At 40.1% G+C, this 22990-nt stretch overlaps 1 protein-coding gene across 1 annotated transcript in view; it reads right to left on the bottom strand.

Moving 5' to 3' along the window:
* Positions 1-22990, bottom strand: part of aspg (asparaginase homolog (S. cerevisiae)) — a 160409-nt gene that overhangs the window by 93709 nt on the left and 43710 nt on the right. Inside the window, exons 8-13 of the mRNA XM_080202112.1 lie at positions 22328-22513; positions 20584-20697; positions 16885-17004; positions 16554-16649; positions 13525-13688; positions 5544-5630 (exon numbers count right to left, since the gene is read on the bottom strand). Of these exons, the coding sequence (XP_080058238.1) occupies positions 5544-5630; positions 13525-13688; positions 16554-16649; positions 16885-17004; positions 20584-20697; positions 22328-22513 (767 nt within the window). The remainder of the gene's footprint in view (positions 1-5543; positions 5631-13524; positions 13689-16553; positions 16650-16884; positions 17005-20583; positions 20698-22327; positions 22514-22990) is intronic.

Genomic DNA, 22990 nt, shown 5'->3' with positions numbered 1-22990 from the left:
GCCTATGGTCATCAGGGACTATGGTGATTTACCTTTATAAAAAATGTTGGCAAACAACACTAAGATTGGTAGAGTGATTCATAGAGATGGTTGTAGGTTACAAGATATAACTGGGTTAGTCAGATGGGAAGCAGTGGAAGACAGTATTTAATCCTGATAAGTTCAAGGTGATGCGATGTATTTTGGAAGAAACATGTGAGTATTTAATGAATGGCAAGACACTGGAAAGTCAAGATATTGGATTAATTATTCACAGATCTTGAAGTCAGAGCATGTAACGAGTTTAGTTAGGGCAGCAATTGGGACACTAGCTTTCATCAGTCATGGTAGAGTACAAGAGCAAGGAGGTAATATTGGAGCTGTACAGTGTATTGATGTAGGCCACAGCTGGAGTACTGTGTAGAGTTCTGGTTACCTCACTTTAGGAATGCTGTGATGCTTGAGGGGGTACAGGAGGTGGTTCACCAGGATATTGCCTGGGATGGAGCATTTGAGCTTTATAGTGAGATACTAAACAAGCTTGGATTGTTCTTCAGGAACAGAAGAACATGGGGGCATTGTGTTAATGATTGGAGGTGTACAAGATTGAGGGGTATGGACAGGGTGAGTAGAGAACAGCTGTTACCCTTGGTTGAGGGCTTAATCACAATGGGACACTATTTTTGAGTATGGGGCAGGAGATCCAGTGGGATTTGAGAAAGCTTTTTTATTCAAAAGGGTAGTGGGAATCTGGAATGCACTGCTTTGGAAGATAGAAGACAAACCTTTCAATTATTAAGTAATTGGATAAGCACTTGCAATATCATAACATTCAAGGATATGGGACAAGCAGGAAAATGGGATTAGTGTACCTTTAGTGGTGGTTATTATTGGTGCAGACACGATGGGCCAATGAGCATTTTCTACTCTGTGCACCTCTGATTCAGAGATCTATAATTTGTGGGGTCTGGAAAATTCCACTCATCTTTATAGGAGATCCATTTGAAAAGGCTGCTGCCCAATGTTTGCTGGATGTCAGTCCCATTCTAGTACAGAGGCAGGCAGATTAAAGGGCCTCCTCATGGACTGTTCTGGGGTCTGATCAAGGTCACCATCAATGGATCCAGGCAGAGGGTTGTCATTCACCCAGCTGCCTACTTTTCTTCCATGGCTATGTCCACACTCTGGTGTCCCTAGAGAAAGCACATTTTTGCTGGTATGCTTGTCATCTTCATGGCCAATGGGCATCAGATGGACTGGATACCATAACCTCCTGCCTGAGAAGATGACCTTAATTTGATACGCAAAATTTAGTTTGTTACAATGTGTTAGTGCTACCCCTTTCAGAAGGGAAACTTAGTTCCTGTTCTTTGAGAAATCTTCTAGTTGGATCAAAAAAGGCAGGAATACATTCTTGAATTAAGACAGAATCACTCAACATAGCACAGGTTTATTGCCACAGCAAACCTATTAATGCATGGTATTGATCCAGACTACAATTCAGAAGCAATAAAACATTGTGATAATAGGAGGGCTTTCTAGAGGTTGATCAACCAACAGTTGGTTTGCAATGAATGGCCTAGTGGGAAATCACCATTCTGCTGTTGACTGCAATAGTGAGAAATAAAGTACAGCTGCATGACAAAGTGTTCAAACAATGAAAACCAGAGGGAGATGCTTAATGCCAATTATGGTGTAACAATTCATAACAGCAGTCAAAAGCAAGCAGACTCATGCTGCAAGGAACCTGAACAATGCTAATATTCACTAGAATTCAGTCTCCAGAGCCACTGGTAACTATGGTGTACAGTCAACTGGTTTTTATGTACCTTAGTTTGTGGTTATGGTTATCATAAGGTGGGATAACAGGTTTCTAGAATTAAAAACTAAGCCCAACATTTAAGATCAGATATAATTAGAACTAAATCATAGTACTAATGTGTTATATCAAGGTCAGGTCTCAGGTGATGCCAAGCTGATAAATTCTATGAAATTCTATGAAGTGGTCCGACACATTTCAATGGTTACTGTAATGAAAGTAATTATATATCACAGGCATTGAATCCTTAACCAGTGGAGCACAGGGAGGAAAGGATGGAACACAGGAAAACGGCACTAAGTCAAGGTATGGCTCAAGGTGGAATTCATTTTTGCCTACTTGATTAAAAGCTTGATTTTTAAAAGTTCTTTTATGTGATATGGACATTGCTGGCAAGGCCAATATTTGCTGCCCGTCCCCAATTACAATTTGGTTTGCCACATGATTTCAGAGGGTAATTATGAACCACATTGTTGTGGATCTAGAGTCACATGTATGTCATCCCAGGCAGGGACAGCACATTTCCTTACTTGAAAAGGAAGTTAGTGAACTAGGTGACAATCTACAATGATTTCAATTAGGTGGAATTTTCCAGTCCCACTGGTGGCAGGAAAACAGGTCAGAGTTTTATTCTCACCACTTTTAGTGAGCTGAACATGCTCATTAAAAACAACTGAAATCACATTCCCTGTAACATACCACACCTGTGAGAACCTAAACTGATCTCACGAACATCCTGATGTAGGTGGCATGCAATAGTCCACCCTCAATTCACCCACAACTGCACCTAGTCTCCAGAATAGCAAATTTTAACCTGTGGTCACCATTACTGAGAATAGCCTTTCAATTTAATTAATGAACTGAAATTCCACTAGCTTCTGGTGGTGAGATTTGAACAAGTGCTTTTAGATCATTAGCCTGGGTCTCCGGACAACTAGTCCAATGATGTTACCACCTTTTAAATAATCTCATTGTAATTTGTTTGTTTCCTTTGAGAAACCATGTCCTACTGCATTGCAAAAAAGTCACTGTTTATGACCAGATTAGCTGTCAATAAACAAATGTCAGCAGAGTATGAATGTTAGTCTGTGATGCTGATGCAAGCAAAGCAGAAGCAAACAAGCTCAAATTACAGACTACTTGCTCCAGAAAGAACAAAGCTAGGGAAATATTTTTTGAGTATTCCACTGCAATAATGATAAAGCAGGGACTCTCCTTTAAAGATTTCTGGAATTCAGTCAAAGGTACAAAAAAAGTTTCAGAAATGTATACCTGGAGCCTTGCTCCCAGTTTTATGCATAAAGTAACATGTTAAAGCAAAAATCATTCATGGCAGCAGACTGCTTTAGGAATGGTTTATGACCAAGTGTGCATAGCATCAGACACTCTTCTGGAGCTGAACACAGGCAGGGACAGTTTCATTTCAAAATTGGGATTTTATTCAGAATGGAGCTATGTCAACGTGAGACTCATGTCAGTCAAATGCCATGGAGCTTTTTAGGCTCAGGGTTTATTGTTACTTGGATCAACAGGCAAAGTTGTTCTTTGCATCATGTCTGTCCCAACACTCTCCAGCAAATAGCCAATTTTTGAGTGCAAAGCTGGTGGGTGGGGGGGGTATGAACAATTGCAGATAGCCTCTAGCACACTGACACTAACACTTCCCCTTGATTTCTTGCATGCAGACTGGCAGCACCAGATACATCTGCTATTTATAGGCAAGTTTCCATGTAAAAACTGGAAATGGACCAAGTAAATAAGCATTTCCAGTATGTGCAATGCCACATTACTACATAATTCTAAAATTCTGCTATCCAACACTGCTTTGGTTTATTTAAGGCTACAAAAAGCCTGATTCATCACCCACAGAATAGCCAACTGCAAATCATAGGACCAAAACTAAGCAAAAACCATATTTCTTCAGAATTTCAGAGGGCATATCTTGCACATGTTTAGCAGATCTGAGGCCAGTTGCAGTTCTTCACCCCAGTTCCAGGCAGAATTCTTGGTGGAGACCAAGGAATCTGCCAAAAAGGTTGAAATTGGGAGAACTAGCTGGGGTCAGATGGCATCCTTCTGGCAAGATAAAGTCCAAGTGCAGTTTTCCCAGGCCTTCACTCAACTCTGGAAATACTGGTAACAAAAACAGACATGTATTGACTATAAAACTGTCTTCATTATTCCAGCAAAACTCATCTCCAAACTGTGGCTTAGGGCTCTGCTCCTCACTCTGACTGGATCCTTTACTTAATCCATAGGTAGCCAGTAGAGATAGGCAACAATGTCTCCTGATTATTGTCAGCACTGGTGCCCTGCAAGCACCAGTGTTGACAATGATATACTTCTTATACACTTGTCACTGCATGGTCAAATTCCACTTTCAACATTGATACCTGTCGTGGGTCAGATCTCAAACAATGGGATGGAGTGCAGCAAAATGGTACTATGACACTAAATCTTGCCCTCAAGTCAAAGGGGAAGTCATCAACTTAAGCATACCTGTCTACATCAATGGTGATAAAATAGAGATGGTTGAGAGCTTCAAGTTTCTAGATCACCAACAGTCTGTTCTGGTCCCTCCAAGCTGACGCTATAGTTAAGAAAGCCCACCAATGTCTCTACTTAAAGTAATGAAATTTGGCACGTCCACTGCAACTCACCAACTTTTACGATGTACCATTCAGGAAACATCCCATCTGGATGTATCAGAGCTTGGTATGGCTCCTGTTCTGACCAAAACTGCAAATTATGAAGGGTTGCGAACATAGCCCAGTCCATCAACTGTCTACATCTTTCTACTGCCTCAGGAAAGCAAAGGACCCTATGTACCTCGGACACACTCCCTTCCATGTTTTTAAATCAGGAGAAAGATAAGTCTGAAAACAATAACAGACTCAGCTTCTTCCCTGCAACCATCAGACTTTTGAATGTAAAAGTAGATCCATTAAGTTGATCCTTTTCTTCATCCTGCAAGATATCCTGCATCATCCTTTCCCTCATGTCCTCCATGAACAGTATGTTTTTAAACTGTATAGTGTGCAGGAAACAATACTTTTCACTATCCAAATACATGAGAAGAATAAAATCAAGTATGTCAATCTTAATTTACAGCCATCTAATCCTAAATCTTTCTCAAAGGAAGTTAAAGTACACACTCCAGGCCCTACCAATTAAAGCTAGCTAAAGCAGTGAATAATTGCACTGATGTCCAGACAGCTTGGAAATTGCATCCATTACAGCTGATCCAAGGATGGGAGATATGGCCCAGCTCAAGCCAACAAGGTCGGAGTCAGCAGGGACATCTTTGTTCTCATCTGAACAATATTTCTCAGCAGCCACCAGCATTGTCTTCAGAGACTTATGGTTAGGCTGCTCGCACCACTGAAGATTGGCAGGAGGTACTTCAGTGCCATGATATGGAAGAAAAAAATGCTCTCTTTATGAACAGCATAAAACCCATCACATTTCTGCCTCTTTTCAGTTCTAAAGAATCATGTTGGACTCAAACCCATAACTGTTCATAAATGCTTTTTGTTTAGGTTCATTGCAACCACAATATTTTGCCCTTATAATAAAATTGCCTTCTTTGAGGACATGCAGTTGGAAACAAAATCTTAAATATTATTCACACCAACTATTAAAAGTAAGAGTTTCCATTGCTCACAAAGACAAGTGTATCAGCAGATATCATGTAATAAATATTGTAAATCAAGCTCCATTAGGCACGTCATGTGGGAAGTATTACCTGCACAAGTCAGTCCCCACATCTACAATCTCGTTGCTTGAAAAGTGGGCACCAGTCTGTCGCAACAACTTAATGACCTCAGTGCGCCTGCAAAAGGAAAAGAATCATTTTAGCAATTGGGAAGCAAAACACCTTGAACAAATGTATGGCAGAACATATGCTTTCTTAAAAGCAAACATCAGAAATGCAGGGATTAGCAAGTTATTTCATGAAGTGCACCAGCCTGGGATTAGAAATCTAAAACACTTTCTCCCCTTTCACAGGCAAATTGGACCTTGAGACTTTTGTGCACAAATTTTAAATTGTTGCATCCATTTATTGATCCAAAACTGTCCATGGGCAGTGTTGTCGTGCACTGATGGAGTCATGGCTGTTGAGCACACTTTATTCCAGGAAGTCATAACTGTTCAGTTTTGTTCCCCTTCTTTCTCCTCACCGCAAAACAAAGTCATGAAATTTGAACCACAAATTTTTCCAAAATATGGAAACTGATAATGCAGTTAGAAGCGGGGCTGAAGAGTCCTTTTTTGATGTAATTGAACGCATAAATTTTAAAGTTTTTAATGGTAAAAACACAGCATTCTACAGAAAGAATAAAATCAAAAAATAACTTGAGTGTACTGTCTCAATCAAAAACTTAAACTCAGTGTGTTGACAGATTTCAGATATTATGGTTCCAACAGCAAAAAGTGAGGACAATTCCCTAAATGAACCTGAACTAGTTATTGTGCATTCTCACTCTCCCTTCAGAAGGGTGTTGAGTGTTAGAAGGATTTGCAGGTTACATAACCAGTTGAACGGCTTCATGAATATCCATTTCCAAGGTCATCAATTTCTGGAGTGGAACTTGAACCTAGGGCCTTCTGGGTCAGGGGACAAGTGCTACCATCCAAGTTGCAAGACCTCCACCTTTTGCAATTAGTACAAGTTGAGGGTACTTGGATATTACAGTATTTTACTACAAGATTGAGATTGGCATCTCTTTCCACTTTTAAAATTGCCCATGACTGTCAAAAATCACTTTCATAAGAACATAAGAAATAGGAGGAGTAGGCCATCTAGTCCTTCAAGCCTGCCCCGCCATTCAATAAGATCATGGCTGATCTGAAGTGGATCAGTTCCACTTTCCCGCTTTCTCCCCATAACCCTTAATTCCCTTGTCTATCAAAGATCTATCTACCCGTGACTTAAATATATTCAGCAAGTTAGCCTCCACCACTTCAACAGGCAGAGAATTCCAGAGATTCACCACCCTTTCAGTGAAGAAGTTCCTCCTCAACTCTGATCTAAACTGACCCCCCCCTTATCTTGAGGCTGTGCCCTCTAGTCCTGCTATCCTTTCTAAACGGGAAGAATTTCTCTACCTCTACCCTATCCATCCCTTTCATTATCTTATACGTCTCTATAAGATGCCCCCTCATCCTTCTAAACTCCAATGAGTACAGACCCAATCTATTTAGTCTCTCTTCACAGGCCAACCCCCTCATCTCCGGTATCAGCCTAGTGAACCTCCTCTGCACTCCCTCCAAGGCCAATATATCCTTGCGCAAGTGCGGCGACCAAAACTGCACACAGTACTCCAGCTGCGGCCTCACTAGTACCCTGTACAGTTGCAGCAAGACCTCCCTACTTTTATATTCTATCCCCCTCACTATAAAGGCCAACATTCCATTCGCCTTCTTGATCACCTGCTGCACCTGCAGACTGGGCTTTTCAGTTTCAAGCAGGGCAGCATTATGATAAGAACCTTATAATTGAGGTATGTTGCAAAGATGGTTGAAGGGATAGAAAGAATCAATTTCCATTAGCAGAGAAGTCGAAGAGGGTTTAGATTTAAGTTTTTTTGGGTCAGTGGATTAAACAGGAAATAGAGAAACCTTCTCACCAAGATAGGGTGGAACTCCGCTGCCTGCAAAGAGGTGATGGAGACAGAAACCATCACAAAAAACTGGATATCTATTGGAAATATCATAACCTGGAGGGTTAGGCGCCAAGAGCTGGAAAGTGGGAACTGGGTTGAATGCTGCAATTTTTTGGCAGGCCAAGTCATGATGAGTTGAATGGCCTTCTGCTATGCTGTAAATTCTCTGTTTGGTGACAGAATAAGTGTAAAAATTACAGTACAATTAGACAACTATTTAACATACACTTCATCCCTCCTTTCCCAAGTGAGAATAACTGAATTTCATTCAGTAACACTCCATAGCAGCACAGTTGGGGTTGAAAATGTGGCATGAATAAAGGTTCAAGCCTGCAATTTAACCCCAAAGTTGCAAAATGCCACAGTTTGTCAGAAGTTGTTTAAAAACTGGTGTATGATTGTTATTTAAACTATGATTTGATGTAACTTTGCTCCTGCAATTCGCACAAAATCAGCTTCAAGTGGCAGGTTGCTCTCATTCAATTATACTATTAATATTTGCAATGCTGAATTTGCAGTCATGAAAAAGCAAGAATTTATCATAGATAATCTTGCAAAATATCATCAGAAAGCAAAAATCCTTCTCAAACATCACTAGGAGGTAGAAAAGTTGGTCTAAAGCAAAGGGTTCTCCTTTTACAAATTTAATGCTTTCCTTAGCTAATAAAACATTTTTTAAAACCGTCAGAGAGCCTTCCAATAGCTGCATAAGAATAAAGCACCTCATACAGTGCATCCAAGCATAACTGTACTACAATCCTATACACACTGGGACATTTCACTTGATAATGTAGGACAAAAATTATTGTATTAATAAAATTCAAAAAAAGATTAAAGGGTTTAAAGATATGAAAGGATAATAGTTAAACTAGTTGACTTGAGGCAGAAAGAAGAGATTTTCACTCACCATGTTGAACTTGCCAACAATGAACAGATCATCCATATCCAACTGATATGATCTCTCCCATTTTTTGGCAAACAGCACAAATAAGTTGCCATTATATAGTGCTTGTCATGTCCGCAGAACATCCCAAGGGTGTTACAGCCCAAGGAATTGCTTTGAAGTGTAATTAATATCACTTCGGGAAATATAGCAGCAAATTTGTGCACAGCAAAGGTTCTTTTAACAGCAATTAGATAAAAGACAAACTAAATTATGTTAGCGAAGTTGGGTGAGGAGCACTGGGACAACATCCTTGCTCTGCTTCAAATAGGGTCATGGAATGTTTTGCATCTACTTGCTAACACAGGGATCCTGGTTTAACATTCCATCTGAAAGGTGGCATCTCAGAATGAAGCACTCAATCCTTAGTGTAAGAGAGACCATTTGGCCCATCAAGTCTGCACTGACTGCAATTCCACCTAGGATCTATCCCCATAACACTACATATTTAGCCTGCTAATCCCCTGACACTAAGGGACAATTTAGCAAGGCCAGTCCACCAAGCCTGCACATCTTTCTATTGTGACAAAGATGAAACCCACAGACATGGGGAGAATGTGCAAACTCCACTGTCACCCAAGGCTGGAACTGAACCTAGATCCCTGGCAGTGAGGCAGCAGTGCCATCATGCTACCCTAAAAACACTAAAATGAATCAGTTTACCCCCAGTGTGGAGGCAGAGCAAATACACCACTAAATGAGGACTCATGCTCCTTCAGTACTATATTGACACTGACTTACATTTGGTGTTCAACTCTTTGCAGAGGGATTTGAACTTCTGATCAGTGCTACCAACTCAGCCAGTGTTAGAATTTAAATAAGAATCCTTCCATCAATAATTCTGCCAAAGAGAATTAGCACTGGGTTTACTTTGTTTTGGTGATGCTTTGCCAAGACTGTTTCCCACAAAATAGAACCATAAAAATCCCACAGTGCAGGAGGTAGTAATTTGTCCTTTCAAGCCTGCATTGAAAATGATCCCACCCAGGCTTTATTACTGTAACCCCACATTTACCCTGCTAATCTCCAACAACAAGGGTGGGATTTTAGCACCACTTTATGTCCATTGAAGCGGGAAAGTACCATAAAATTGGGTGTAAAGCAGCTAGCATGAATGGTGCCAGTTTTATGACAGGATGGACTTTACAGCAGCTGGATTTCCAGCATGCTCAACCTCTTGCTGGAAATGGGAAAGGCTGGTTAATGCATTTAAACATATTTAAATCTTAACATTGATTAGTGAGTCCAGCACTCAATTGTCTGGGGTACTTGCTTTTATGGCCTTGTCAGGAGAGGTGTTCTCTGGTGAGAGAAACACCTGCTCCCCATGAATGGGGAGCCCTTGGCAACCTGGCAAAGCCCACAGTGAGGAGCCAATGGGGGCTGGAGCCTGCTACCACTTTGGATGGTGGAGGTGCTGCATCTTAGGCCATGGGCCCCCACAATTGCTGAGAGCAGGAGGTTGCTACTTGAGGCTGCCTAAAATGGCAGGGGTCTGACAGCTCTGTCTGTTAGAGCCCTACTACTGTTAATACACACCAGCAATACCTCCCTCTACAGGCTGCTGGGCATATTAAGCTCACCCACAGCCTCATTGCACTAGTCTTTTCTGGCCAAAATTTTAAAGACAGTGCATAAGATTGGACCTAGCAATGCACTCCAAAAACATCTGGAGCTCTCAGTTCCATGCCTGCCCAACAAAATCTCAATTCTGCCCCGAGGGTCATCTGTGGAGGAAACCCCAGACATGGAGAGAACATGCAAGCTCCACACAGACAATTGAGGCCTAAATTGAAGCTGGGTCCATTGCACGGAGGCAGCAGTACTAACTATTGTGCAACCCTCAAATACAGGCAACAAGCTACTAAGAATTCTGGATTCCTTCAGAAACAATTCATCCATTGCTAAATTTGTATTCTATAAACAAATAATTTTCTGGCCTCTAGTCATAGCTGAGGCAGAAATCTACAAGTGTCCAGGGCGTTTTCTGATTTTCTGCAAAATTTCAAATCCAATGGCTCTAAACTATCTGAACCCCTCAGAAGAGGTGCTAGTCATTACTGGAATGGCTATTTGAGACAGTGGCCAGCAAGAATGACAATATCCTATAGCTAATCTGCCTCCTTGCACCACATTTCTCCCTCATCCAAAATTTTGGCAACCTACAGATAATGTGAGCATCAACTTTTACTCAGACCACCCCCCCCCCAACCCCCCCTTGCCCGCACAACTGTACCTTTGATACTGAAGCGTCCAACGTGAGCAGACAGTGGAGGAAAGGAAAATGAACAGTATCCTAGCTGAAAAATTGCCTGCTCAGCTGCTGACCCTGCATCTTGGTGGATGGATTAGAGGTGGAATCAGCACATGGAGGGATACTAAGTTCAGCTCACTTTCAACCAAGCAGGGTTGAAGGATATCTGTGCCAGGTGAAAAAGTTGCCAGGGGTCAAGCTGCAGACAACTTAGGGGAGGACACTGAAGGGAGAAGCATAAAGATGGATGTGCTCAGTGAAATGCTTGGTTCTTTGGGAAGCTGGCCAGAAAGCCTACAGTCACTGTCAGGAAATATGCAGATCTCCCAATACCAACATGGCATGGGGCTTATGGCAAGTATTGGAGCACACTTTATTCAGCCAATTTCATGCAAGTGCTCTTGAGCCCAATCACAAGGCAGCAGTCACTGAAACTGTGTTGCCATGGAGGTTCAGAATGCTGCATTGAGGAAAAAAAAGAGCTGACAGGAATCCCAGTCTGTCCTCCTTGTTTGGTTTAGGATCATCAGAGTCAAAGATGGTGAGCAATTAGGATGTGTGTTTTCTTTCCAATGGTTTAAATAGAGTACCTTGAGGATTAATGGCTCTTTTAAAAGGTGGCCAAAGAACAGAACAGCACAGAAACAGGCCCTTTGGCCCACCAAGACTGCACCAATCACACTGTCCTATTTAGGCCAACTGCCCAAATCCCTCTATTACCCACCTATTGGCTTAAAGGTTTGTGAATGGGGGAAGAAGTCACTCAGTTGTTTACAGCAAAGTATTTAGAATTAGCAAGCAAGTTGCAGTTAACATTGAAAGGGCAAGGAAGGCAGAGTGATACCTCAGTATTTCAAATTGTCAGAAATACAAGTTGGAATTATTGGAAATGGCTAAAATTCAATTCTGAATGAAACAGCTTGAATTGAAAACAAAAAGGGAGGAACAAAGGAAAAATTAACAGCTTGAATACCTATTAAAAGCGGTAGAAAAAGTTTGAACTTTGGAACCTGGAACTGAAAAGTCAACTTAAAATGGAGGCGGTGACAGTAAAAGTTAGGAGTAGTGATGAGGACAAGTGAATCCATTGTAAATCAAGGCCTGGTGGGCATCTGTTTAAATATGAACACATTTAAATCTTGGCAGAATTATCAAGATTTGACAAGGATATTGAAGCCTTTTTCATCTGAGAAAGTAGCTAAGCAAATGAAACGGGTACATACGATATGCATATTGTTAATTTAACCATAGTAAATTAGAGCTGGTAAGATGTTTGCATCACTATCAGAAGTATCTCAGAATGATATGAAAAAAATCCATAAGTGCATATGAACTCATGCAAGACAAACATTTTTGAAATTTAAAAGGAACCAGGTCAATTGTACATAAAATTGTCAAGGATCAAAAACTGACAGGTGGTTAATGGCCTTGAAAATGGACCAGACCTATAATGCTCTTCTGGAACCCATTATTTGGGTTAAAAAAATCAGTTCCATAAGTTCTCACAATGGGAAGGGCAGACAGTTACTGATATTAACAGAAATGGCAGATAATTAGTTAATAAATTGAAGTTTGCTTTCTGATATCAGGAATTGTCACTGTCCAGGAATACAGTTTATCCTCAGTAATGATATAGCTGGATCACAGGTCAGGGTGATGCCTATTGTGGTTAAACAAAGTTGAAAAACAAAATTGAGATGCTACAGGGAGCGTATCCTGGGATTTTTCCTGGCTGTGTGGTAAGTCACAAGAGCATAAAACCACAGATCAAGACAGGGAGGAGGAAACAAAAAGATAAAGTTGACAAGATTTCCACAAATTTCACACAAGCACTAATTCAAATCATTTCACCAACAAGTTGCAATGCTACCCCTCTTTCAGCCGAGGGCATTTTCAGTTGCTAGTAGTTAGCACTTACATTCAATAGACCCTATGGTCCAAGTTTAAAAATGTGCATCAGCTGGAACTACAGAATGAGATCACAACCTGGCCAATTTCAACTTGTGCAGATAGTAAAGATAATGTTTGAGAAGATGTTAATAAAAATTTCAATTCAATTATGTTTTTGTAAAAATTCATAAACAAAGCCCTTCCAGCTGTACGAGAAACACAATTGCATTTCACAGATGCATGCTGGGCTGTAGTACTGCAGTTGACAAGAAGCAACGCACCATAATGATTATCCCACTACATCACCAGGAGCTGACCAGCCAGTTCGAGGCAAAAGCACCCTTAAGAACTGGATTCTGATAAGCCTTGGCAGAGGTGGAGGCCTTCACATTTGAGAATAACTGAACTGCTGGAATTGGCCTACACAGAAAAAGGTCAGGCTGAGTTGGAATGGAAGGTGATGAGGCCACATAGTACTCCCCGTATTGGGGATCTAACCAAGAGTGTTTCCCATGGCTTTTAGGGATACACTACTCCCATGATTTATGAAATAGGACCAAACATATAAACCTCCACAAAAAGGAGTTATATTTCAAAGACAATAACTCGTCATTGGATTACTAATCCAGAGAACCAAGAGAAGATCTGAGGTCCTAGGTTCAAATCCCAACATGATACGCAATTTGATTTTAATAAAAATCTGGAATTCAAAGTGCAATGATGAAACCACTCAATTTTGTGAAAACCCATCTGGTTCACTAATGTCCTTTAGGGAAGGAAATCTGCCATCCTTCCCTGGTCTGTCCTACATGTGACACCAGATCCACAGGAATGTGGCTGACTGTCAAATGCCCTCTGAAATGGAGGGCTGTTAGGGATGGACAATAAATGCTGGCATAGTCAGTGATGCCCACATCGCATACAGAATAAAAAAAGCTTGCAGTAAACTGCTTTGTGCCCCAAACTTGTGTACCTGAATCTCACTGCATTCTTCAAGGGTGTATCACCATATCGATCTTTGGCATAAACAGTGGCTCCACGACTGAGTAGATACTTGACAACTTCCAAGTGTCCCTCACAAGTTGCCACATGAAGTGGGGTCCGTCCATCATAGTCCTCACTGCACAAGTTACCACCCTGCAAAGCATGCGTTTTAAATTAGCATCAGAAAGAAAGTGAGTGAATTACAGGTTTGTCCTCAAACTCACTTGCTATTTCAGTTATTAGTCCGTTACAATAGTAACAACTAAACAGGAATGCAGCCTGTGGTGTTGCAGCTCGCTCGACTTACCAGACACCTGAAATTCAATTCCTGGTACGATTCTTTTTCTATCCAGAACGTGGTATCACTGGCTAGGCCAATATTTTTACTGGCCATCCATAATTGCACTCCAAGGTGGTGAACTGCTACAGTCCATGTAGTGTAGGTACACCCACAGTACTGTTTGGAAGAGAGTGTCCAGGACTTTAATCCAGCAACAGTGAAGGAACTGCAATATAGCTCCAAGTTATGTGGCTTGGAAGAGAACTTGCAGGTGTTGCTGTTCCCATGCATCTACTGCTAGGTGGTAGAGATTGTAGATTTACAAGGTGCTGCAGAAGGACCCCTGGTAAGTCACTGCAGTACATTTTGTAGATATACACACATATACACATTTTGTAGATATACACAATATACACCTGTGCTGTGATGGAGGGGGGAGTGGATGTTGAAAGTGGCGGTGCAGTGAAAAAAAAAAACAAGCTTCTTCAGTATTGTTAGAGCTGCACTCATCTAGGCAAGGAGAGAATACTCCATCACAATCCTGACTTGTGCCTTATAGATTAAAGGACAGGCACTGGGGAGTCATGAGGTAAGTTACTTGCTGCAGAAATTACTCTTGTAGCCACAGTATTTGTATTGCTGGTCTAGTTCAGTTTCCAGTCAATGGTAACCCTAAAGATACTGAGGGTGGGATTCAGTGAGTGTAATGTCATTCAATTACATGGTTTAGTTCTCTTGTTAGATGTGGCATGAATGTTCTCTTGACATGAATCCACTGGAATACAGAATTGATCAGTCTTCCAGAATTGAGTGGAAAAATGTCAAGGCTTAATTAGATTTTACAACAGAGGAGCAGGCCATATCGTTGGTGCTTATGATCTGTATTAGCTTCCTCCCACAGCATCTAACCCTCCCTGCTTTGATCGCTAACCCAGGATTCCCATGTTTAAGTGTGATCTCTAGTGAGCATAAAGTTGAGCTCAACTGGGATGCATTCAATACCTGATTAACCTGTTAATCATTGTATAAACACAAGTGTTAGGCAATCTGCCTCTAAATATACCTCAAGAGAAATGGGAAGGATAGGACAAGATAAACTGTCAGTGCTGTTGATCTGAAATACAGTAATTGCACAAAATACTGATGTTTAAGGTGGCAAATGATTAATTTTGAGTTTTATCAGAAAGCATCTTTTCTTTCAGATACTGACTCAGTTACCTATTCGATAATGATATGTTTACATCAGTTTAACATAAACCATGAGACCAACAATCAGAAGCAACTCCATTCCAAAACAGCACAAATAGTGAACAGATGCTAGACAAAAGCAGATGTGTTATTCACCTCCTTTAAAATAGGAAAATCAGGGAAGAGTGGAAGAAATGGACATTCAAGATAGTCAAACTCATTACAATTAGCATTTTATATTATACAAACTGCTTGGGCTGGGAATGAATATTAACTTGCAAGGAAGAAACCAATGTTAAATATTAACATAATATTCAGCAGTTTTGGATTTTCAAAGTGGAGGATGTTGAAGAATTTTCCTTCAGGGAACTAAGATGAAATGAAGTCCTGACTAAACACTGTAAAATGGTGCACAGAAGTAGGCTTGATGCATCTGTGGTTCCCCCTGCCAACCCAGTCTTGGTGTGAACTAGTTTCCTGAACATTGGGAAGATTAAACTTGGCTTTACCAAAGCAAAACATCTGTGCTGTCCCCACTGAATGGCTCCCTTGTCTCGCGTCACAGGTTGAACCAGAGAGTTTGCAACGTATCATATTCAACCACATTGGGAGCTTCTGCCCCCATGCCCATTCCCTCCAAGAACTATTTCTTTCCCCTCTTCAAGTTGCTGATTCAAGGATACAGTTCTAGTGGCACTTCGATACCACACTTACTGTTATCTTTATGAACGAGCCTATAGATTGTGGTTACTGGCAGATTGTTCAGTGTATAAACTGAACAAATCTTTATCCAACAACTACAAGCATTAACTTCCTGGGAGAAGTTGAAGTGATCTGAGATGGGAACAGATGCTGACTACATTCCCCCTAGACTCAGGGGTGCTAAAACAATTTGAATTTGAATTAGAAAGCCCATGCAAGAGCATGGATAAAGAATTGAACATCTTCTTTACTTATTTTTGACTTAGAGTCTTTTCTTTAATTAGATGCATGTCAGCATTAGCCACATTACAGTGTATTGGCACTCCAGAACAGAAGTCCAAGAATTCTGTCAGTATTAAAGCTCTTGCATATGGCTCAATTCCAAACAATTGTTATAAGGCACCTTTTTAAATTAAGCATGCTATAATAGAAAAGTCTGACGTAAAGACATGATTCAACCTACTGCAGGTGTGGTAGATCAAAAGCACTTAGTTGGCACAAAACCAGTTTCTGCAATGTGGTTTCTATTTAACTAATTGAGTCTTGTAGCTGTTAAATGACAAAGCTAGCTTTAACCATCAAAATCCACTGGAAGATTCAGAAGTGACCAAACCACCACAGATCTTCAGTTCCATAAAACAAACAAAACGTTGGAAACACTCAGCAGGTCAAGACAGTGTTTCTGGAGAAAACAAAGTTCAGATCTTTTATAAACAGAAAAATTTCCACAAAAAAAATCCATGCTGGAATTGTTAAGTATTGTTTTCTCCACAAGTGCTGCTCGATTTGGAGTGTTCAACACTGCAATAAAGCCAGCAAAATCAAGTACAAAACAATTTTTCTTTTACCATATCCAGTATTGCTTCCAATGCATCGATGTCACCAGCCTTTGCAGCTGCACAAGCCAATGAAGGAGTTAGAGCATCTCTGATGGCCTCCAGTTCCTATTGTTTAAAAAGGAAACAGATCATATCTTTCAATATTCTGAAAAAAAAACCTCAAATATTTTGTGTTACTCTTAAAAACATAAGCACAAATCATTTCACCACTTCCAGCTCCCAATTACTTGTGCTGAAATGATCCAGTCTTTAAAAAGGTGTTTACAAAAATCAGAATGTAAAATAGCAAAGTCAATTTATAATTCTAGCATATCACAGCATCTGAACTATAAAGTTTTACCTCTTTGCAGCTGACACTGAGAGACCTGGCAATTGCTTGTATAAATCGACTGTCTCGGAGAGAGATCTTTGCATCCCCAATTGTTCCAGTCATTTCTCCTCTCAAGTTCTCAGATAGCATCTAGAAGAAAAATAAATCTCAGTTGCATCAAACACAGGATCACATTTATGCAAGCTAAAATCTCAAATCAAAGCTTGCAATTGTTGGTAACATTTAGGAATGGTCAATGCAATTAACCTAACAGCAAAAAAAGTGACCGATTAAAAATTAAAACCAGACAAAAATACACTGGTGAAGATATACCCTGTGAATTAAAGAATCACCATACATCATTGGATGGTTTCCACTACACTTGGCTTTGTGAAAACAGCATCTTACTCTGTATCTGGTTTAAAAAAAAACACTTGTTAAATTGGCCTAAAAACTACAGATAAGCAGGTCTAGTGTTTAACAGTCCAAGTATCCTTTAAGTGAAATGATGATTGCCAGCGACCATCAATTAACCTCTAGCTAGAGAGTGAACAATTAAAAGCATGGAGTCTCATTTCCTCAAACAGTGAATATATTGTGGGATTAAAGAATGTCAAATTAAGCTTTTAAATCTTTGTTCTTTTCCTTTTTGCCTTCAAACCACTTTCCACATTTTTTTTTTATTGTACCTGATTTGGCATTGAATTTATCTACTCTAATCCACTTGTCTTGCTTTGTCTATCCAAATCCTTAAATCCCATTGGTTAGAGGTCCCTGTTCCTTTTGTCATGCTGTTATTGGCTCACAATCAAATTGTATATCCTTCAACTGAAAGATATCTGACCAACCACACATGCTAACAAGAGGCTCTGCTCCACAATGTTTGTCACATGAACTTTGCAAAGAGGCAGATTTCCCTCTTCAGCATGGATGCTTGTTTAAAGGGATGACCAAACACAGCAGCCAAAGAAAATCAAGTAAGGAAAAATGTATGTTTACCAAAGTCCAATTTTCTATCCATAAACTGAACTAAAATTTGTCCAGTCTGGTTTTTTAAAAATTCTATTTGATTTTCCTCTTATCTGGTGCACTCAGGTCATCTTTTTTACCCAAGTATAATAATGTCTTAAATATTCCAAGTACATCACATAGCTCACTTCTGTAAGGCCATAAGATGTAGGAGCAGTATGCAGCCAGCCATTGAGTTTGCTGCAATGAAATTATAACTGATCTACTGAACTTGATTTCATTTCCTCGCATTCGATTTTCAAGTTTGCTGATGACACCACCATAGTGAGTTGGATCTCAAACAATGACGAGGAATTGAACTTTTTCTCTGAATTCTTTGAAAATTGTGACAGGACAGGAATAATAGAATCTGGTGAACTGGTGTGGCAACAATAATCTCCCTGTCAACAAAATGGAGGTCGTTATTGACTTCAGGAAATGTAAATGAGAATGTGCCTCTGTCTGTATTGATGGGGATGAAGGGTGAGCACTTCAAGTTTTTAGGTGTCTAAATCAACAACTCATCCTGATCCCCCATGCCAACACTGTAGTTAAGAAAGCCCACCAACCCTTCTACTTTCTCAGAAGACTAAGGAAATTTGGCATGTCAACTATGACTCAAACTTTTACAAGTGCACTATTGAAAGCACTCTGGCTGTATCACAGCTTGGTGTGGCTTCTGCTCTGCCCAAGACCGCAAGAAACTATAAAAAGGTTGTGAATGAAGCCCAATCCATTAAGCAAACCAGCTTCCTATCCATTGACTGTCTACATTCCCCACTGCCTCAGCAAAGCAGCCAGCACAATCAAGGACCCCATGCACCCCAGACATTCTCTTCCACCTTCTTCCATTGGGGAAAAAAAAAGATGGAAAGTCTGAGGCCATGTACCAGTGACTCAGCTTCTTCCCTGCTGCCAGATTTTTGGATAGAATTATCTCCCTACACCCAAGCTATGACTAACTGCATTCTCTCATGTCCTTCTCCATGAACTTGGTATAGTGCACAAGAAACAATACTTCTCACTGTATATTAACACATGATGTTAATAAATCACCTGCCTTGGACAACCTGAGATTTTGCTCTCTGGTCTGACACTCCCACAAAAACAACCCTGTCAAGCCCTGAGAATCTTGTCTCAATAAAGTCACCCCTCATTCTTCTAGATAAGAATTGGCCCAACCTACTCAACTTCTCAAAAATCCCTCCATAGTAGATTGGCAACTCTTGTCCAAATCAATATATTTTAATTGTGATCCCACTGATCCTTTTAGTACTCCACTAGGTACAGGTTCTCACCACCCCCCACCCCTCCCCCAACTCTCTTCTCCCATTAGCTAATCCTCAATCCATATTTAATTCACTTAAAGATCAAATTGTACATTTGAATCAGAAAAGGGATTTTCTTCATCTTAATAGTTGTAGTCTCTTCATATGAAATTTATCTAGGTTTCTCACTTCACTATTCTTGCATGGTGTGGAAACTTTCCTTCAAAAAAAAAAGGAAATCAATTGACGCGATAAGTACTACTTCTTGTACTTAAGCCAAAGATCACAATTTTCAAAGAATTCAGAGAAAAAGTTAAATTTGTCCAATACAAAATATTTAGAAGGCTTATGCTAGAACAGTTAAATGAATTTGCCACCCTAGAAATCAAAATTTATTGAATCTAATGACATTTACACACCAACCTCTATTCTGAAAATCTATTGTTCAGAAACCAGTTGTCTAGAACTTCTTGAACAGGCCCAAACTCCCAAGCTAGATGGAATAAACACCTTCTCCCTCTTACCACCAGCAGTATTTTAATATAGCACAGAGGAAGCATTATCAACGCTACTCGGCCAAGTAAAACCATTTTCATTATTGCATTATATTATGTTTCAGGTAAACATTTACATGTCTTCCAGTTGACACTTGTGGTTAAGCATTCTCATGTCATTCTATAATCCAGAAAATTGTTAAAATTCAGAAACTTGGCCCCAAGCATTCTGGACTGGAGAGGTTAGAGTGTGAAATACACATTTATATTGTTGCTTAAATATATTATGTTAGTAGTTTAAGTTTCCTGTAACTTTGCATTGAATTCTGGCATGACTTGAAGCTGGATGCCTTCCTACTGCTAACTCTCCTCATTTATCCAGGCTGGGGGCAATGTATGCTGGCCTGCCTGAACACGTGGCTGGGTTCTTTCATGACCAAATCCTGAAGCAGATCTTGAATCCAAGACCTGCTGTTTCAGGGGCAGGAAAACCACATCGAGTCACTCCAAATTCTAACGTGCTGTTTACTTTAAAGAAATTCCAGGCCACTATCTGAATCTAAATGAAAGCCCTTCTTGCACAAAATGTATTCCCAGAGATAGAAATATCCAAGGTAAGTGCTACAGTACTCTAATATTAAACATAAACATGTCCTAATATTCCATATGCCAAATCCTTCTCTTGTTGGGCTATTGTCAATAAGGGACCACAGGCTTGATTTGTGGTGCTGTTGGGACTGGGTTCAAAGGTGAACTAAAATTGCACAGAAACAATCCAGCATGAGATGCTTCATCGCATGGATGGAAGGGAGAAAAGATAGTTACCAGCAAGATACTGACTGTCCTTGCGGTGAACAGCTCAAAAACATGGTGTAAATCTTTAAGGAGATGCTAGCAATGAACTAAAAGCAAGCTTTTAGACTGTGCACTGGAATGTGTTTCAGCCACAACACAATTACCTTTCTCTTCTCCTGTATGGTCAGTTCTGCCTTACCCAGTACATAGGACAGTTTGGCCAAAGCAGCTTCAGGTGTCATATCACATCCAGGAATGAGACCTACATCAGTGAGGGCCTGAAATCAAAAATTAAACAGGGCCTGAAACAAATCTTAGTAAGAATTTCTATTTTATAGAAAAATAAATGAGAACATACATCATAGATCTGTAAATACAAGTTATCAGAATCAATGTTTGATTAGTGCTGATACTCAATAGCTCAAATATTCAAATCAATTTTACACTCCAGACAGAAACAAATATCACACATTCAAAATGGAGCTATGAACTGGAGATCTACTGCATCCTGTCCTGTAATCAATTGGATGATAGATTCAATTGGATACCTGTGTCAAAGTAATCTTTTAGACAGTTGTGCCAAAAAGAGCAGTCAGGAATTTCTTTAACTGCTAATTTTATTTTAAATTGACAGTCAATAACTGAAATCAAGCAATAGCTCTGATTTAAATACATTATAGCTGATGCTATAACTCAAGTGTAAACAGGGTAGAAGTGACCCCAAAATGAAGTTAAATTATTTACACCAATGCTTGCCTCCAACATCCTGGCTAGGGGCTTTAAAACATTTAATTTTGTTAGCAAGGCCAGCAATTGTTGCCCATCTCTAATTGCTTGATTAGAAATGAGTGAACCACACAATGCTGAGTGTGGAGTCACGTGTAGGCCAGACCAAAGAATAGTAGTATTCCTTTCCCTGAAGGGCAGTGAAACACATGGGGTTATTAAAACAAATGATAGTGACCATGAAACTATTACTCATACTGGCTTTCAATTGCAGGTTGTTTAGATTAACTGAATTTAAATTACCAGGTGCTGTGATAGGATCAAAACCCATGCCCTCAGTATTAGCCTGGGCCTCCGAATAACAAGTTGAACCATGTCAGTCATCCCATGCTAAAGTTCCATTTGTTTCAAGTGGTTAGTCACTTAGAACAAACAATTTGGGGTACAAAGAATCCCAAGTGCAATTTGACAGTTGGAATTGCAGTGGCTGTTGCAATGTAGGAAATATGGTAGCAGATGTGTATTGCAATCTCCTACAAACAGGAGTGTGATAATAACCAAATAACTAAGGGATAAATATTGGCCAGGATAGCCTTTTGTCACAATGCCTAGGGATCATTAATGTGTCAACCTGAAAAGCAGAGTGGGCTTCTGATTAAATTGTCATCCAAAAAGATAACACTTCAAACAGCACAGCAAGTTTCAGCTTTGATTTGTGTTCATGACCTGGAATGAGACAGGAATACACCAACTTCTGGTTCAGAGGCAAGAATGTGAGCACTAAGCTAATCAGCCCCCACCAGTACAAGGTGCTGAGGTTGCACTCTAATCTTACAGGCATGAGAGGAACATTTCCAACCCTGTGATTTGTGGTGGAGGTAAACCAATATAATGGGGGTTAGCATTTCAAAAGATAGAATTGCTTGTCTTCTCCTTCAATTCCTCTGCCACCTTACTTCAAAAGCCCAGACCATCACATTCAGTTATTTCAAGAATTACAGTGCAGAATTTAATTAGAAAATGGTTTCTGGCTTAAATGTAAATCATTAATAGTTGATGGGCAAGATTATGTATTTGTACTCCCCATCTGATGTTCTATTCATTAAAACGGATTTTAAAAATTTTGAAAGCACAGCAAAAGGGAAATTCTAGGCATGGTATTTAAGTAGATCAGTTACTCACCTTTCCTGTTGCATATGACTGACTAACACAGCCCCTCAAACACTGAGTGCAGTTTATCATCAGCACTCCACGATCAATGGCTTTCTTGAATTCCTCCAATACATCAGGGCGATTATCTGGGGCATTACCCGTTCCATATGTCTCCAACACAATTCCTTCCATTGGTGGTTGCAGAAATGCTCGTACCTGAAGAGAGATTATGGATGAATACAAAGCACCCCCAGAAAAAATCTTGTTTGAGAATTAATGAACACCACTGTCAACCAATTGTGAAATCCAATCACTTAATTACTAAGTTAATGTTTTGAAAGCTATAGAAGCTCTTAACTCCAAAGATGAGGCCATAAATTTCATGTTGTACAAAGTGCCAGAGGCTGGGAGTTTGCTGCGCCCATCTCACCTGACTCCAAGTCTGCCCACTATTTATAATGCACGAGTCAAGAATGCAATGGAATACTATGCATTTGTCTGGATGAGTGAAGTCCCAAACTCAAATACAAATATAACCAGCTTGACTGATATCCCATCCACAACCAGACAGGGCATCATTGTGCATCACATACAAGATGCACTGCAGTCACTCAAGGCCCCTTTGATGACACTTAATTCTGCAAACTCCAACATAAACAATAGCACTAGATGCATGGTAATGATCCATGCACA

Source organism: Carcharhinus amblyrhynchos, chromosome 14 (assembly GCF_965287045.1).
Source record: "Carcharhinus amblyrhynchos chromosome 14, sCarAmb.v2.hapA, whole genome shotgun sequence".
Taxonomy (NCBI): domain Eukaryota; kingdom Metazoa; phylum Chordata; class Chondrichthyes; order Carcharhiniformes; family Carcharhinidae; genus Carcharhinus; species Carcharhinus amblyrhynchos.
This window is presented reverse-complemented; position numbering and strand designations above follow the sequence as displayed.